The 17,659-nt window shown below is 34.1% G+C and overlaps 1 protein-coding gene across 3 annotated transcripts; it reads left to right on the plus strand.

The window, feature by feature from the left end:
- The first annotated feature begins 72 nt into the window (after nt 1–72).
- Nucleotides 73–13,293, plus strand: Mpi (mannose phosphate isomerase). Of its 3 annotated transcripts, XR_015070433.1 has the most exons (8): nt 73–203; nt 1,818–2,141; nt 3,013–3,154; nt 4,472–4,642; nt 5,436–5,603; nt 7,060–7,262; nt 11,108–12,675; nt 12,736–13,286. XR_015070433.1 is itself a non-coding variant. In XM_085945081.1 (7 exons), the coding sequence occupies exons 2-7, from the start codon at nt 1,824–1,826 to the stop codon at nt 11,327–11,329; spliced, it is 1,224 nt and encodes a 407-aa protein (XP_085801207.1). In that variant the 5' UTR covers nt 73–203; nt 1,818–1,823; the 3' UTR covers nt 11,330–13,285. The 3 variants fall into 3 exon arrangements, 2 of the variants coding, with proteins under 2 accessions (XP_085801207.1, XP_085801206.1); XM_085945081.1 differs by having other exon boundaries at nt 11,108–13,285; XM_085945080.1 differs by lacking the exon at nt 73–203 and adding an exon at nt 369–451 and having other exon boundaries at nt 11,108–13,293.
- The last annotated feature ends 4,366 nt before the right edge of the window (nt 13,294–17,659 follow it).

The following is a 17,659-nucleotide window of genomic DNA, read 5'->3' on the forward strand; positions in this document are numbered from 1 at the left end:
CAATAAGTATACGCACATAATTGAACATCACTGACTAAGGAAAATTTTTCTGTTAAGCCTTGCAACTCTATTACTATCATAAATATGTCAAGACGGCGGGTCAGTGACGTTTCTACAATCAGTATTTATATTTACAAAAAGATATAGAATTGCAATTTCGTACATTGAATTAATAATTTGAAGCTTTAGTTTACTCCACAAAGGTAGGATGAATATATTTAATCATAAATTTCTCATGATCCTGTACATTGTATTACATAAATTCGTAAATATTCAAAGATTCAAATCTCTACTCCGATATACTCATACATAGTTTTTAAATTGCCCTCTACAGTTTGTGTTATTATAGGAAGGTCATCTGCACCCCCACTTATCAAATATAATCTTACACTAGATACCATTTAAAATCTAGTTGTTTATTTTATCAATACCTAGTAAAATCAACAGATATGTAAGTAAATAGATTTTATAAATTTGTAACTGTTCTTGATGTGAGCGACTAAAGTGAAGCATATGGCCACCACACACCGTAAAAAATCCCTGTAAATATGCCGCAGATGCCTGCATGAGATTTTATAACTTTCTTTTTAGACCAAACCAAACCTAACCTAACCTAACCTTCCCCAACCTAATATAATCTTAGTGTGTGATAATGATGCATCAAAATGTATGAAAATTTTAAATCAACAATTATTGGATCGAAAAGGATCTGCGATGACAGAAAAAGGTATTTATAATTGTCTACATGGAATAAACTGTTTTCGTAAAAAAATATATAAAAACTCATGCGGGCATCTGCAGCATAATTACCAAAAATCCCTATTATTCGTCAGACTACATGGTTTAAATTTTAGTAAAGATACTCCGCAGATTATCCATGGGTACGATTAAGAACATAGATACTTTATTTCGTGTGGTACATGATGGTGAACCTGCTATCAGACAGTCTTTCAAGAATATACAGTAGAATTCCGATTTTACATGTCCGGAACTCTTCCTGCATATTGTAGTTTCTGCAGACCTATTTCATTATAATACCTACATTTCAGTAAATTTAATCCCTGGTTTTACGTTTATATTTCCCACAATTTTCTTCTGAAATATTTAAAACGCAATTTAAATTACGTATTAAAATTAAAAATCTTATTTATTTTAATACATTCAATGCAATGCATCATTTAAATGAATTCGTGACGCATCTGTGCATTTCTATTCATAGACATGTCTGCAGTACCCATGACCAAGGTGACAATGTGATTGTATGAATTGTTTTGTTTTGTTTCTTGGTTTTATTACATCTTTGAAAGACATTGTTGGATACACGATAAAAAGTTATCCAACCCACAACAATTAATTGTCTGTAAAAATACATGGTAACGTTAGGTTTGCGGTCCATTTGACATCTTTCTCGAATTTGTTTTTGTGTTTTGGCAATCTATACAGGAGGACTCTTAGGCAGTGACGATAAGCAGAGGAAAGCTGAATTATGTGAGTAATCACGTAGCTCCGCCGTATACACTATATATAGTATTTAGAGGCCCTTCGCCGAATCCGGAATCTGGTTGGCTTGAAGAACAGGCAAGCCAAGTTGAAACTCTCTTGAGACACCCGCAGCATGTGACCGAGCCAGTTGCAACGTCACTTCTTCACTCTCAGCATGATGAGAGACTGCTTGGCCTGCTTTTTTAACTCGTTACTCCTAAAGTCATACCAGCGTGCACTGTGTATCCTCCACAAACATCGGCTCTCGAAGCTCAGTATCAGCCTCAAACATAGTTTACAAAAAAATAATTAAACGCTATTAATTCTTTTTATAGTTCACCATGGAGTTACAATGTGCCGTTCAAAGCTACGAGTGGGGTAAACGCGGCAGTGAAAGCAAAGTCGCATTTTTGGCGCAAGTCTGCAACAAAGACTTGCCAATAGAAGAATCAAAATCTTACGCCGAGTTATGGATGGGAACTCACGTCAACGGACCGTCGTTTGTTCCTGAGTCTAATGAAAAATTGTCTGTTTGGTTGGCCAGGAATCTAGATTCGTTGGGGACCGATGCAAGGAAGCAGTTTGGAGATGATCTTCCATTTCTGTTTAAGGTTCTCTCCGTGAGAACAGCACTTTCAATACAAGCGCATCCGAACAAGGTATGTATGTGATTTATTTCTACTACAGATTTACCAAAAAATATCATCTGATAATAAGATATTTAGCTACAGGTAATCCTCGTGCATCGTAACACCGGCGAGTGCGTATACGTAATATCTTATTATTTTTAATAAGACTTTTTTTTTCCCGCACTTATTTTGACATGCGCCACTTACCAAGAATCGTCATAATGAGTTGATCGTTATTATTAAACGTTCACTCACATATAATAAAGTAGAAACAAAAGTATACCGATACTTCAAAATGTAACATTTTTGCAATGTAGAAAAAAATTTATATTATTTTTTCAGTTTATTATAAATTGTTTTCATGCTGTTGTAAAATGAGTCAATTCCGTGTGAATCAGTGCATGTTTCATCAGTTTATGAATTTTAACTGAATTACATAGATAAATTTGCTGAGTTGTTTTTGCATCCTGTTAATACGTGTTGGGTTCCCAAGAAGTGACATGTAGGAAACTGCATAACAGAAGAAGTCTCACTCGAACACATGGCCCAATAATAAACTGTATCATTTATATAATCTCTTGTGTGCCAAAATAAAACCCTACAGCGGAAAGTAAGTTAAATTCCGTGTTCTTCGTTATCACAAACACACCGACATCTATACGAATCTTCAATCCTCTTGTAGGCCTCTGCGCCCGGAAGCCTACGACAGACTGAGCTCAAGTGGGACACTACACTCAGTTTAGCTAAAAGATATCTCTGTGTTACAGTTTGTATGTAAAAATCCGCATAAACAGCAAAAAAAACATTACGCACACCTTATTGAATATGGAAATAAAATAACCACCAAGACTTAAACTTGTCTATACCATTAGTGGTGAAAAACTTCCTATCTCTGTTTCAGAAACATGCCGAAGAGCTTCATTTTCTTCGTCCAGATTTATACAAAGATCCAAATCATAAACCTGAACTGGCGGTAGCTCTTTCGCCGTTTGAAGCACTTTGTGGATTTAGACCAATCGAAGAAATCAAAATCTTTCTGAATGGTAACACTAACATATTTTCAGCCTAGTAGAGAGTAATGTCTTTAACAAAACCTACAATTTGATACATTTTACTGATAATTTTCATTTTAAATGATCACTACGAAACTAGGAACAATAAAATATTTTTGTGGATGTTATTTAAAAAATGACAAAACAATCATTAAAAATTTTATAGTTTTAACCAAATATTTTGGACTATACCTAAATAAAAGTCTTATACGTTATTTCTGTTATGACATTTAAAATTATTTAGCAAACCCATGAAGCTCGGTTAAGTTGGTAAACTCCACAAATATTAACATCGCTTAGTTGGTATTCCCATTTTCTGACACACAATGGTTGTCATTTTTTTATGTTGATTGTGATTACTTACTTGATTACAGTTATAAACAGTTTTACACAAATTTTACAGGATTTTTCAGCTAAATAATAATGCCGAAGTGTAGTATGGTTAGCTGCTTATCTACTCATCTGCAAATTGGTAAATAAATGTCATAGCGGCAGTGTGAAGTTTTCCGCAAATGAACTTGCTTTGCGAAGTCACTTGTAGCTAACTTAATCCGTGAACCAATGGTCCTTTTTTTGCTTCATACATTTTTAGACTATCTCTATAGAAGAAGATTTTTTTAACATCCTTGTTCAACACAAAAGATGATACGTCATATTAATATGCTATACTGTTCCCAATATAAGTATTTACTGATTTTTTTTTTAAACATTATAAGGGTAAATTCAGGAACTTCCTTTATAAATTTGTAATGAGTTCGTTGTGATGTTGAAGGTGGAACTATGGCGAACTGAGCTTGTGCCTCGCTCACCACAATAGCTCACTGTACTCTGATAGAGTCACGGCTAAGCAAGACTACTATGCTAAGCTGAGTCAGGGCCAAGTCCGGCCCATTGCTAACTGATTGTTCAAGGCCGAGCATCGCCTTATATAGCGAACTAGGCGGCCCCTTCCTCGCCGTCCAAGTGATAACGCCAGTGTGCTTTGGTGGGGGACGCGCGGTAGTGGGGACGCCCGCGCTGACTGTAGGTGACGTCCGATGTGCGAGCGAGAAAGTATTCGGAAGCCGTGCCCTATAACATACAATTTATTTGATTGCACGTGCTATTTTTTAAAATCCTTTCCTGCGTTGCGAAGCCAAAACTATTACCTTTGGGTCGCGGATTAAAAAGGTTAATAAACCGTGTTATAATCGTTTAAAAATAACCAACTTTTTAAAATTATGTACGTAAATGGCTTAGGTGAAAGATTGACATCGGTGCTTGTGATGTTATTACATAATTGAATAAATTGACCAATCTATATTGCAGAAATTCCCGAACTTCAAACTGTTCTTGGTGCGGATGCCACAAAATGTGTTTTGGAATGCAATCAGGACAATCCGTCAGCTTTAAAAAAAGCCTTCAGTGCTCTGATGACCCAGGAGTCTTCGATTGTCAAAGAAAATTTGCTGCTTCTGTGCCAAAGATTAACAAACGCAGGTATTGTTGCATACAAATGTTTGTTTCTCTTGGAGAGGAATATTAAATAAAAATAGATTGATGTACATAAATGTGTAATACTGTTATTTTATTATTTAAAATATCTAATGAATTAAAACATAATTAGTTACATATTGTTGTTGAACTGTTAAAACCTGATATGTGACAAATTAAAATTTTACATGACAGACAAAAAACTGCTATATATGCCCAAAAATGAATGTAGACTTATTTTTTTTTTAAATATCTACTCATAGTTTCTTTCAATTTGTGTTTGGAGTTTATGGACTTAATAGGTTGAACAAGTGGTTAATATCCATTTTTCGTAAAAACAAAATCTGTTAATATAAAACTCCACTTCGTGGAGGTCCATATGATTCAATTAGGATCGGACATGGTCAAAAGAAGAAGAAATTACTGAAAAACAATTTGACAAAACAATCTTTGTATAACTTGTATTAAGGCTATACCTCAGCTGAGGCATGGTCTAAAAAGATCGTGACTAGGTGATGCGCGGATTGTGCAAATGACGCGAGCCGAACGAAATATAATTTGTCATAAAAATTCAACATGCGTCCTTTTAATGTTATGTTTATTATTATATTCGTAATAATAATAGTATATTCATTGACATGTTTTCTTTTTCAAGTACATGCGGAACGTTTTTTAGTCATCTTTACACGATTCGCTCTCCGACTGGCAACGCGGCCAAAATTATGTCCCACATACTGTTGAAAATTATTTGCCATTTCACTTATGTATGTTCTTAATTATATTATTAATTATTTTATAGCTGACGAAGTCAAGAGTAAAGCGCAACTTCCCCTCCTACAGAGATTATGTGTACAATTCCCAGGAGACGTTGGCTGTTGGTCAATTTATCTGATGAATTACATGTCTCTTCAGCCAGGGCAAGCTATATTTCTAGGACCAAATATACCTCATGCGTACATCTATGGCGGTAAGTGATCACAAAATATTTTATTACTTATCACATTGTCGTCAACAACGCCCAATGTTTTTCTAGGCTTCGTGCTGGATAGTGTTTGGTATCAGTTTTTAAACATCCTAAGCCAGTGTTCTTTTAGGCTGACATGTTACTGCTCAGCAATCGCAGACGAATTTAAATAAATTATAGAATCATTCCGGATAGCAGATCACACAGCAAAGATCGCCATGATGGTGGCCGACCTCGGCTAGGGGATGGCACGATAAGAAGAAGAAAATCGTAGAATCTTTAAAATGAAAGTCATGTAGGTAGAGTGACAATAAAAAGCAAACTTAAATACATTATTATTTATCTACTTTCATCTAATATCACTGTCGGAGTCTGAAATTTCCTCAGATTTAGTTTTTGATTTTTTTTTAATCACATATTATTGATATCTGCATTTTCTCATTAAATATTGATTTTTACAGCAATTGAAGCTGTTTCAAAGTCGGTAACCTCCATATTCCGCCATTTTGAGATAAACCGTCAAGCATAATCATTTAGGATTGCAAATAGAATATTTTCCTTTTGTAAACGTATTAGTAAATAATTAGAAAATAGTGAATAGCGAAATAGAATGTTCTCAACAGCCCGTTTACACATGCATCGATTTACTGCTAGCAGTACGTATTGTCATGTTGCAAGACTGCATGCGTGGATCATAAAAGTTCAGCGGCTTCTGAATTTCACAAGATGGAAAGAATACGAACTACACCGTGTAGAGCATTTTGTCGTTTAAGCCTCAATTACACTGAGCTTCTTTACGAGCCGGATTGGCGAATTTAAAAGCGGGCGATTCAGCTACTGCGATTTGATGATTACACACAAAACTTTCCATTCGCTGAGAAGCCACAAGCCAGCGACTATTTTGACAGAACGTAGTTCGTTTTTTTAACTGGGAGGTTGCTACTGCGCAGACGCAGTAGGCCCACACGCCGGCGTGTAGCGTGTAAAGTTGACCGGCTTTCAACTTTTCACGGTAGAGTGTTTACAACCTGGTTATTAGCTTATTCGATGATTACACTGGGCGACTTTACAGGTAGATTGTAAATTCGCCAATAAACAGCTCGTAAAGAAGCTCAATGTAATTGAGGCTATACCGATGTTGACAACTTGTCCGAACCTGTCAAATATCACCACACAATGACAACAAACGCGTTCGGTTGAACAATGAGATTGGTGAGATAGTCAGTATTTTTGTATGAAAAGAGTTATTGTTGTGATACTCGTAGTTTAATTTACATGCTATTTTTGCAAGGAAATCCATGCATCTCATAATCGATTCAATGCAGTATGTTACGATAAGTGAATATACTAATTTCTGAGCTGGTTGCGAAGGAAGTGTTTAGGATACAAAGATCTAATCTTAAGTCCTGATAAACACGTTTACACTACGATGATCTAAAAACGTATCTTTCATTTTCAGATTGTGTGGAATGCATGGCGTGCTCAGACAACGTGGTCCGAGCCGGCCTTACGCCTAAATACATTGATGTGCCGACGCTGATCGGAATGCTTATCTACGAGAGTCAACCAGCTGCAAACTTTATCTTTCAACCTCAAACCGAGGACCAGTTCACCAGGACTTGGAGACCGCCTGTTACCGATTTTGCAGTAGCTGAAATTAAAGTAATTTTATTTTACTTCTGCTTTAAAACCTTATTAAACAATAATTTCAAGGTGGCCATGGAAAAATGGAAAAGAATGAAGCTGTGACTTGCTGATTTAAGAATGTAGAGGCACTCCTTTGGCATCAGGTAACATGGAAGAACTCAGTAATTGTTCTACAGAATTGAAAAGAGAGCCTTAACAACAGATTATCATACACGGAGAAGATACAATATGTCAGTACGGCTGTCAAAATTCAAAACCTGTTAAAGAGCATTAGAAAAAATATTGCAGGAATACAACAAACATGTTTATATGAATCACATTGCAATAACTATAATAAAATAACAGTTTGTATTAATAATATTCTCCATCCATCTTATAAGTAGGGCCCGGATTTGTATGCACCAAAAAACATGAGTACATGCATGCACATATGCGCTTAAAATCATTAAAATATGCACTAAAAACTAAAAAATATGCACTTAAAAATTGTCAGTTTTTTATGGAAAAAAATTCTAGATACCCTCTATACCATGGATGGCCAACCTTTTCAGCAGCCGGGCCAGATTCTAAAAATGAGATTTCCTACCGGGCCGCACAACCGATTTTTTTATTATACAAAACAAAAAAGAAATATTTATTGTATATATATTAATAAAATACAACAAAAATAAGAATCAAACATATTTATTAGTTTTTTTAAAATTGACTTTTTTTAAATAATAAAAAATAAACAAAATAATATAAAAATAGTAAATTTTAGTGAGAAGTTTGATTTTGTGTAACAGAACTAAGTGCACCAATATCGATATCGAGTGAGGTTGTTTCTGCACGCAAACAGTTTTCCAAATGCACATCAGTGATTCGTGTTCTCACTCGGGATTTGATATGCTTCATCCGACTAAAAAGCTGTTCACACGTGTTTCATAAAAGCGAAGTCATCATTAGAGTATGTTTGTAAAATGCAGGAAATTTCTCCTTATCCAAATATGTTTTGTAAAACTCTTCCAAACCAACCTGATGGAATTTCTCCTTTAACTGTTCATCGCAACATATCTCACAATGTTCCATTTGTAAATTTCCCAATAATAAATTCACGTCTATGGAGAATGGCGTTGCAAATGCAGCAAAAAGCACATGGTGCTTTTTAAAATCTTGAGCTAATATCGAATCTCAATTTGCGAAATTAGCACATCTAGCGGCATTACGCTGTCTGTATCTGTTCAACAAACAAATTCAGAAACAAATATGTGCAGATATTTGTTTCTGAACATGAGTTGTATAATTTGTTTTAGTGTTTTAAAATGAATAACAGGATTAGTAAGTAAATGTCATTATTAGGGCCCGGATTTATATGCTAGTGCATGTTTTGTTAGGGTGTATGCACAGCTATGAGAGTTGCGCAGAAATCTGTTTTGAAAGGCACAGAATCCAAAAATAAAATTTTATTGTGCATATAAAAGCATATTTGAGACGTTAGAGCATATTTGAGACATTAGTGCATATTTCATAAATAAATGCATATTTTAGAGCTTTTGAATTTATAATTTTAGTTTTTTAAATTATTTTATCGAAATTTAACTAAGTTGGGAAGGAAGATAGTTTAGATGCATTTGCATTTTTAATGCCATCTCCGAGCTGTGGATTTATCAGTGAAAAAAGTGAAGTTAACTCGGGCACTACTATTTAAAGTTTGCCCAAGTGGACGTTGAGAGGTAGTTTTCCACATATAAACAAAATACTGACAGATTCCTATACGGAAAAATTTAATGCCAGAGCATAATATTGAAAAAGATAATGTCATTTTTTTTCGGACAAAAAACAGAAAATAGTAGATATTTAGGAATAGTTAAGTGTGTCGTTTTTGTTTTTTAAGTTATGTTTGGTTTACATTGCATTTATTATTCAATTGTTTGTAAGTACTTGTGAAAAAGCTATTTTGAAAATTGTAATTGATCAACTTTATATTCTTTGTTTGTGTTTTTTGTTCTGATATCGTATTATGTTGAAAAATTATTAACTAGTTATTCGATTTTTTGTCAGTAATATTGGGTAAAGTGGGTATTAACAATTTTTTCCCGCAAAAAATGTCAATTTATAACTGCATATTTCTTCGGTTTTAGTGCATATTTTATTGATTTTAAGTGCATACGTGCATGCATATAATCATGTTTTTTGTTGCATACAAATCCGGGCCCTAGTTATTATACTCACCGTGAGAAACATAAAAAAACCTAATTAGTTAAATAAGTTTTTAACCTTTCCTATGTCTCACAATATTACTATGGCAGTATCTGATAGGCTGCATATATTTAACGATACGCGTTAAATGTAGAACAAAGCTCTTACTGCAATCGCTGTAATATCGATAATTTTTTATAGATTATGCAAATCAATCGACAGTGGCTAGTAATTTGAGTTTAAAGTCGTGCGAGATAACTCAAGAAATTTGTATGCGCGGCCTATCGATCACGGCCTTATAGAGCGAGACAACTCGCCGAAGGCGTAGTACTGGTTAAACATATTTTAGTTAATATGAAAAAACGATACCTCCTACGCAAAGAACTGCGTTTTTGGCTATTTTGACATACTTTCCTCTTATTAAATAATTTTAAAGATAATGATAAAACAATGACATCAAAAAAATCATCAGTTTCGTAAGATTATAAAAACTATCATCATCTCTGATAAAACCAGTCCGGATAATCAAGATTCTACTGTACCTACTGCATTTAATTAAACAAACGTTAACTTCAAAACAGTTGGCCAATAAGTATGTCGTAATCTAATATAAAAGAATACCATGATCCTTGTTCAAATTCTAGTAACAGGCCCTTACATGGTTTGAATTTATTTTAGTTTAAATTCAAATTCAAATTTACTTTACATATAATGAACATGACAAATTATACATTCAAAGCATTCACGGCATGGCATAACATAAGTGTTAACAATTTTCAAATAAAAATAGGTTGATAGACCCTATCTTAAAAACTTATAAAACAGCGTCCACCTAAATTCACCCTCACGTAAGTGGCATATATCAATATCCGATGCAATTTGATTAAACATAGTTCTTGCTCTACTATTGCTCATTGCTAATGGCAGGTTAGTTCTGCACCTTGGGAGAACAAACAACGGATGGCCCTGATTTCTAAGATAATTATCGCTAGACACAAGCCATACCACCCAAAATGTTTTTTTATAATTTCCATTTATGCCGCGTGTAAGTCGGAAAAAATATGTAGTTAAATAAAGATCCCTTCTAAACTGCTGCAGTATGTAAGCAAGTCAACTCGGATACAGCCACGGATAATATTCATACAGCCGAAAGTAAAGGAGTCTCAAAAATTTATTCTGGAATCTCTCCAGCATAAGTACTCATTCTCAGTACCCACTCTCAAGTCTGCTTCTAACTGAGGAGTTATAGAGAATTTTTAGTACCGTAACATCCGAAAAGACCCGGGAAGTACGCAAGACAAAGCTCAACATTTGTAGCGCCTTTTTACAAATGGTATCCATATAACCACTAAACGTCACTTTACTGCCAAACATAATGCCAAGATCCTTTACAGATGATATTCGCGAGAGAACTCTGCCATGCATCGAATACTGGAAAAACAATATTCGTGAGGCTTTAGTAAATGATACTAAACGGATACTGTATAATGATTAATTTGTAAAATAGTGGAAAGACCTACCCACTAGATTTTTGAGTGTTGAATAATTTCAAAATTAATAGTTTTTTAAAAATACGGGCATTCGGTACAATTTATTTTTGTAATAGATTTCTGAATTTGTTCCAAATTATGTATAAGATGTATTACATTTTTTAAATTTCATTCTAATTATTTTATATACAGATTCCACATGACAAAAAAGAACCATACAACACAATTCTCCGTCCCAGCGCCAGTATTCTGATCGTAGTGTCCGGGGAGGCCACCGTCAATGACAGTCTCGACAGACACGTTCAGAAAGGCAGCGTCTTATATTTGAAAGCATCCCGACAGTTGACAATTACACCCACCGCAAATTCTTCTGAAGACCTGATATTCTACCAAGCCATGTGCAATATTGTCTGACATCGCCCGAAGAAACTATTCATCATAGAGGCCATCGCTACAAGCCATAGCTATTATTATTTCTTATTTTTATTCATTTATATTTTTATCCTTCAATTTAAGCTATATATTTTATTGTTATTACTAAGGGTAGCAAAATTAATAACAAAATAGAATTATGTTACTATTATGATGTGAATATAACATCACAATATTATTATCATCATTAAGAGCCGTTTCACACGAGACACCGATGTATCGAGAGGCCACATTTATACATAACACTCGTGTGTCTCGCCACGGATACACTGTCCCGTCGGCGCCTGGTACCTCACTCCTCGAGCCGCCGAAACACTTTATTATCATCCGCTACTCAGCCGTTCATATAAATAAAACAATAAAGGAAATGTTACTCGAGCAAAAACGTGGACATATAACTTTGGCTCTGACGTCAGAGACAAATTAGCTATTGGGTGGCTGCAAACTTCGGTGTCTAGACACAGGTGTCCTGTGTGAAATGGGTCTAACTTGACGTTGGCTACCATTAGGGCAACCTTCGCTCTATTGTCTTTTACTCCAAACAGTTCAGTGGGGCTACACTTGTACATATCACAGAGTAACGTTTACCGTTGATCTTTCCTTGGATAAGGAATTAAAGAACGCTGTACTTTTGTACTTTCATAATGATACTTCACATAACTTCTTGATCCTTTTCAATTAGTGTGATGATGTCAACTTGTCTGTACAAGAAATTTTGAGCGTACATCCATTCTATACAGCCACAGTAAGCCTCAACTCTCCGTGACATTTCCTGGTTTAGCTACCATATCTCATGTCATAGTAACGGACTGGGAGAGTATAATAGCGAACCATACGCAGTCTCAGGTCTGAGAAATGGGACCAGTCTCAAGAAATCATCATCATTATAAGTGACTCAACAACCCAGGGCGGGGTCCTAACCTCCTCAAGAACTTCTTCTATCTCCCCCTATTCTGGGGCCAGTGTCCTCCTGCCAATTGACCTTCGATCGTCCGGTCTGGTATCCAAGAATCCACTTGGCGGTAAACACTGTCCATTCTTGCTACATGGCCCACCTATCAAAGACTGCCAAGTTTAATGAATGCAAAGTTACATTCTTCTTGGAAGAGGTTGTAGAACTCCAGTTTATGCTGAATACACTGTACTTCTTCTTCTAGTATGTTCCCATATATTCTACATAGCACCTTCTTCTCGAATATATCGAGCGCATGCTCATCGGCCTTGGTGAAAGTCCAACACTCTGACCTGTAGTAGTATTGGTTTGATAAGGGTCTTGTACATCTGAATTTTTGTACGACGGGAGATTATGCGAGTCTTTAGTTGCTTTTGTAGACCAAAGTAGCACCGGTTCGTTGCCATAACTCTCTGAAATACAATAATTGAGATAGCAAGGAGTGCCTTTATTATTATTAATCTGGTCCATCCATCTGAAGGGAGTGCTCCCTCTTCTACGACATTCAACCTGGCTAAATTTCACGTGGTTTTTCCAAATTATCATTCTCCCTCCTATCCAAAAGAATCCAAATATGGAGATTATGGAATTAATTGTTGGTTCTTTTGGCCATCTACAGGACTCTAAGTACCACAGTTCAAAAGCGTCTATCCTCTGCGTTTATCTTGCCTTTATCGTCCAAGTCTGAGGCATATATGCAAATTGGGAAGACAAGAGATTTTACTAAATGCACTTTACTCATTTTGCTCTTCCAAATTGGTTTTAGTTTTGACATATCAGTTTTGGCCATTGTCATTCTCCCTAAAGATTATATTAGTAGTTATTCATGTCATAGAATACAACGTGATTGATCAATTTCTATTCTGTTATTTTAATTGCTTCACTTTAGTCACCCATAGAGATAACATTATTATACGTAAAATTTTTATACTTAGATAATCTTAAAATATGAATTATCTGGTGCTGGAATAAAATTTACTTTTGTTAAAATATTGAATTTTTATTGTCATTTTATGACATGGTTCCTTAACCTGATCCGTGCCACGGACGAATTAACTCGCCAAAGCATGTATATTATTCGTAGAATGTTTATCACATTTGAATGGTCAAAGACATAGCTTATAATCAGTATCTTTAAATGTGTAAATCTTGCCCATTTTTTGAATAATAAAATGCTTAATTCTTGTCAAATTTGGGATCACAGAGATTATCAATATAATTTTTTATTGCAAATATTTCAATATAATAATGGCGACATAAATTTTACTAATAATTTTATAAATGCTTTTAAAAATTAATAAATATAAAAAATCTTAACACCACTTCACATGGACGTACTGAAATATGACTATATTCTAAAACATTAGAGCGAGAGGTTTAAAAGAATACTATTTTATGTAATAAAAATACTTTATGCAGTCATCAATTAATGTTTAAAATAAATATAAAGGATAATAAGGCTTCAAAATTATGTGAATAGATTATCTACAACGTTTAAGGAATGTTCAGGATCATGCTTTGGAAATAGCATAAAAGCTCCATTTTGACGTACGCTGAGCATGTCCACCCTTAAAGGATTTATTTTATTCCGAAAATAGCTGGCCTACAAGTGTCCACCTAGTAAGAATTGGCTGGGAGTGATAAGGTTAAGATAATGGGGAACATTTTGCAAAGCATGAAAAAGATTTATTGGAAGGTTTTATTAGTTATTATAATAATATGGATGAATTATTAATTGTGGAAATATGTATTAATTTTTACATACTATTGGGTACTAACTTTATAGTGTGAAGCTTCAACGAATGTTATGACGATGAATACTAAACGTGGACCCTTAATGTAAGAGAAATCAAAAAATTACATGTAGCACAACATACTATTTAATCGTACATGTTGGGGATATCATAAACTGACCACAAAAAGTAACCAATCGATAAAGAAGCAGACAAGAGTAGGTACGTGATATGACATAGGTTGCTAAGCAGATGGAATGGCAACCGATTTGACATGTCACTCGGCGAGTTGATAGCTGCTGGATAAATGCAATCACAAAGTGGTACCCAAGGGACACTATACGACAATAAGGTCACCCTAATACCCGGTGGATAGACAAACTCTAAGTTTGATAGATTTACATGGCAGTGAAGAGTGGAAGAAGCTAAGAGACTCGTTCATCCAGCAATGGATCGACCCTGGCTGATGTTGATGATAATATTTACTACATTTGAAAACTATGTATACTTATGTGTTTTTGGTTAAAATTGATGACGTACACTAATTGCATCCTATATTAAAATGCTCATAATAAAAAATATTTTATAAGTAGGTAATTTATAATTTAATATAGAGTTTTTGCCTTATTATAAGTATTAGTTATAAAAGTTATGTGTAAAATATATTAATATTATTATACTCTCTAAATTGTATTATGGACATTTATGTTATCTATAAAATTATAAAGTTTAGTGTCTATTAAAATATACAGTAAAATAATTATATTTTATAAAATAATTGACAAATTTAAAAATAATAAACTATTGTTTATTGGTTATTGTTATCTATGGTTTTTAATTAAAATAAGAGTTCAATTAGGTTTTTAAAATAATTCAATTGAGTGGGTACATAAAATGATATTATCTATCTATATTGTCCACTATTGAACTAGGCATATTATAAAAAAATATGATTTTAAAGCTATATGGTGTTATATGAGATTTTTATGTTGAATGAATGTTTTTAGTACTGTTGACATGGTAACTATTGAGTCATCCATGTATTATGACGTAACTTCTATTATTTCTATAGTAAATTATACATATTATTTATTTATTTAAGAAAACAAAACATTGTGGACATAGCAAATCAAAGTTCAGGACGTTCACAACACGAGATTTACATTATTACGAATATTACTCTCACAAGAGAGAAGAAGAAAATAATAATAAAAAAACAAACAATTTTTAATAAACTATTTCTTTTATTCAACGAATAATTCACAAGATTTAAGAATGTACTATTCTAATTACTAAACATACATAATTTTGAAAAACACTTCTGAGAAATTATATTATAAAACCTTTTTGAAAAAAGTAAGACACCCGGCAGGAATCGAACCTCCATCTTTTGGGTTTACGCCCCATCTCACATTATCCGCTATACTACTAGGTAACATACTAATTACGACAAATTTTATACCTATAATATTATAATATAATAACTTAATTAAAATAATTTAATTTGCCAACAACATCTGTCATATATGTAGGAAAGTAGGAATTTATTAAAAGGAAGGTTTAAAAAACTATGCAATAGCGCGACATCTGTCTTTAATAAAAAATTGAATTGAAAATGAATAGTGTTTTTTTTATGAACTTAAATGTCACGTAACCTCAGTTTGTCTGGAGCAGTCTGTATAAAACGTTAGGTGCCGTAAGCCAAAAATCGTTGCGTGTAATATATTATTAAAATAATTAATAATTAGACAGTTAAAAAATTTATTTCTATGGTATTCAATCACATAGTAAATCTAGCTAGGTATATAGATTGTTTTTAAAAATACAAAATAATTTTGATTAATCCAATAATTTTTGCTCAATCACACTTTATGTTGTCAATGAGTTATTGAAATTTCATCGAATTAGTGTCTACCAATTAATTCATCAGTAGTAATATTGTATTATCTTCTTATTTCCCGTAAATATACCTGAATTCGTTTTCTCTGATCTCTCTGATCCTGACAAGGTTCTCGGAACACATAAAATTAAACATATTGAAAAAAAAAATCATACCAATGTGGTGTATGCTCACGTTCATGGCCCCCATATCCTGATACGGGCCCCCAGACCAGTTTGGCAGGCCCCCCTACCTACCGCTAAGTTTAAAAGCAGTCTGTTGCTTTACAGACGTTTTCCAAATGGTGTTCAAGGTCAAATAAAATTCAGAAATTTTTAGCGATTTTTTAACACATCGAATTATGGAGTTGTCGAGTATCAACATACAACAGCCAACAATAACATTGCACAACCTTATATTTTAAAACGGTACCTAATAACCTCGAAATAAAATAGCGACGCAGGCGACTTTCTTTACTATTAGAGCAATTTTAAGATGTGTGTTTATCTCATTTATCTGGTCAACCCGCTATGCCCCTAGGCTAGAGCCCTGTCAACCCCCCCCCCCCCTTATGGGGACCATGCTCACGTTATATTATGTATGTATTTATGTTTTAGATGTTCATACTCTAATATCTACAAGAAGCTGGTAAGTAGCTCGTGACTATAGACTTACCTATGCAAAGAGTTGATCACAATAACAAACAAGTAGGTCACCCCTGCTATACAGCTTTATTGCCCTATTCTGCTAGCGTGTTTATAGCTGACTGATAGCTTAACTTTTAACTTAATAGTGTCGCTCGGCCAGTACAAAAAATGGCTTGGTGAGATTTTTGAAACAAAGACTGTCCCGACATACCATGGGAGTCGGCAGGGCATGCCTTGCATAGGTAAGAGATACAAAAATATGACAACTTTTGAGAGCAGTAGCAGTTTCTCATGAAGTAAACAATGCGGTTGCATCTTAGTTTGAAAAATAATCGAAGTGTAAAAATCCTGACAACATACAGGGCTCGAAATGGACCTATGTTAATATTTCCAGAAAATTATTTAGTGCTCCGGTTCATAAAATTTTTCAGTTCGAGCAGTGATAATGAAAATAAAAATACAATCACGCTAAAAAACCTTGCATCTATCCCACCAACCAAGCTTTACATATCAACCTACAATAGAACAAAAGGGAAACGCTACAGAGGAAGACCCCATGCTAGTAAATTATAATATGTATAATTTAATATAGAAATAATGAGTTATCTTTGACAGAACAAAATACTACCAACTGTTATTTAAATTTTTCGTATTTGTGTCCGCATGTGCAGTACAAATATATTGGCGAACCTGACGGGAAAAATACGAAATACACGACGCAGACGACTTTAACGTTTACCAATTTGCACGACCTGTCCGAACCTGTCAAATACCACCACACAACGACAATCACGTGTCTCGCTTAATTCCGATGGATGGAATTCGGATTAAAATTTTGGATGAACACCCTATTACTCGGTCGGCGCTATTTTGCTAAAAGAATATCATTCTTTTAAAATATATATCTATTCGATTCAATTAGATGTTATATGATTAATGGTATAATTCAGGTGCAAAATTTTATTTTATAATTATTTTTAGTGTATTTCCTGACTAATAAAAATTGTTATTTATCCCATATCGACTGCTTAATCTGAAAACCGGCTAACTCCATTTAGATAAATTATTCAGGAAAGAGAAATAACTTTATAGTTTAACTAT

The sequence above is a fragment of the Rhyacophila brunnea genome, unplaced genomic scaffold (genome assembly GCF_057557595.1).
Source record: "Rhyacophila brunnea isolate RB1 unplaced genomic scaffold, BYU_Rbru_1.0 scaffold_18, whole genome shotgun sequence".
In the NCBI taxonomy this organism is placed as follows: domain Eukaryota; kingdom Metazoa; phylum Arthropoda; class Insecta; order Trichoptera; family Rhyacophilidae; genus Rhyacophila; species Rhyacophila brunnea.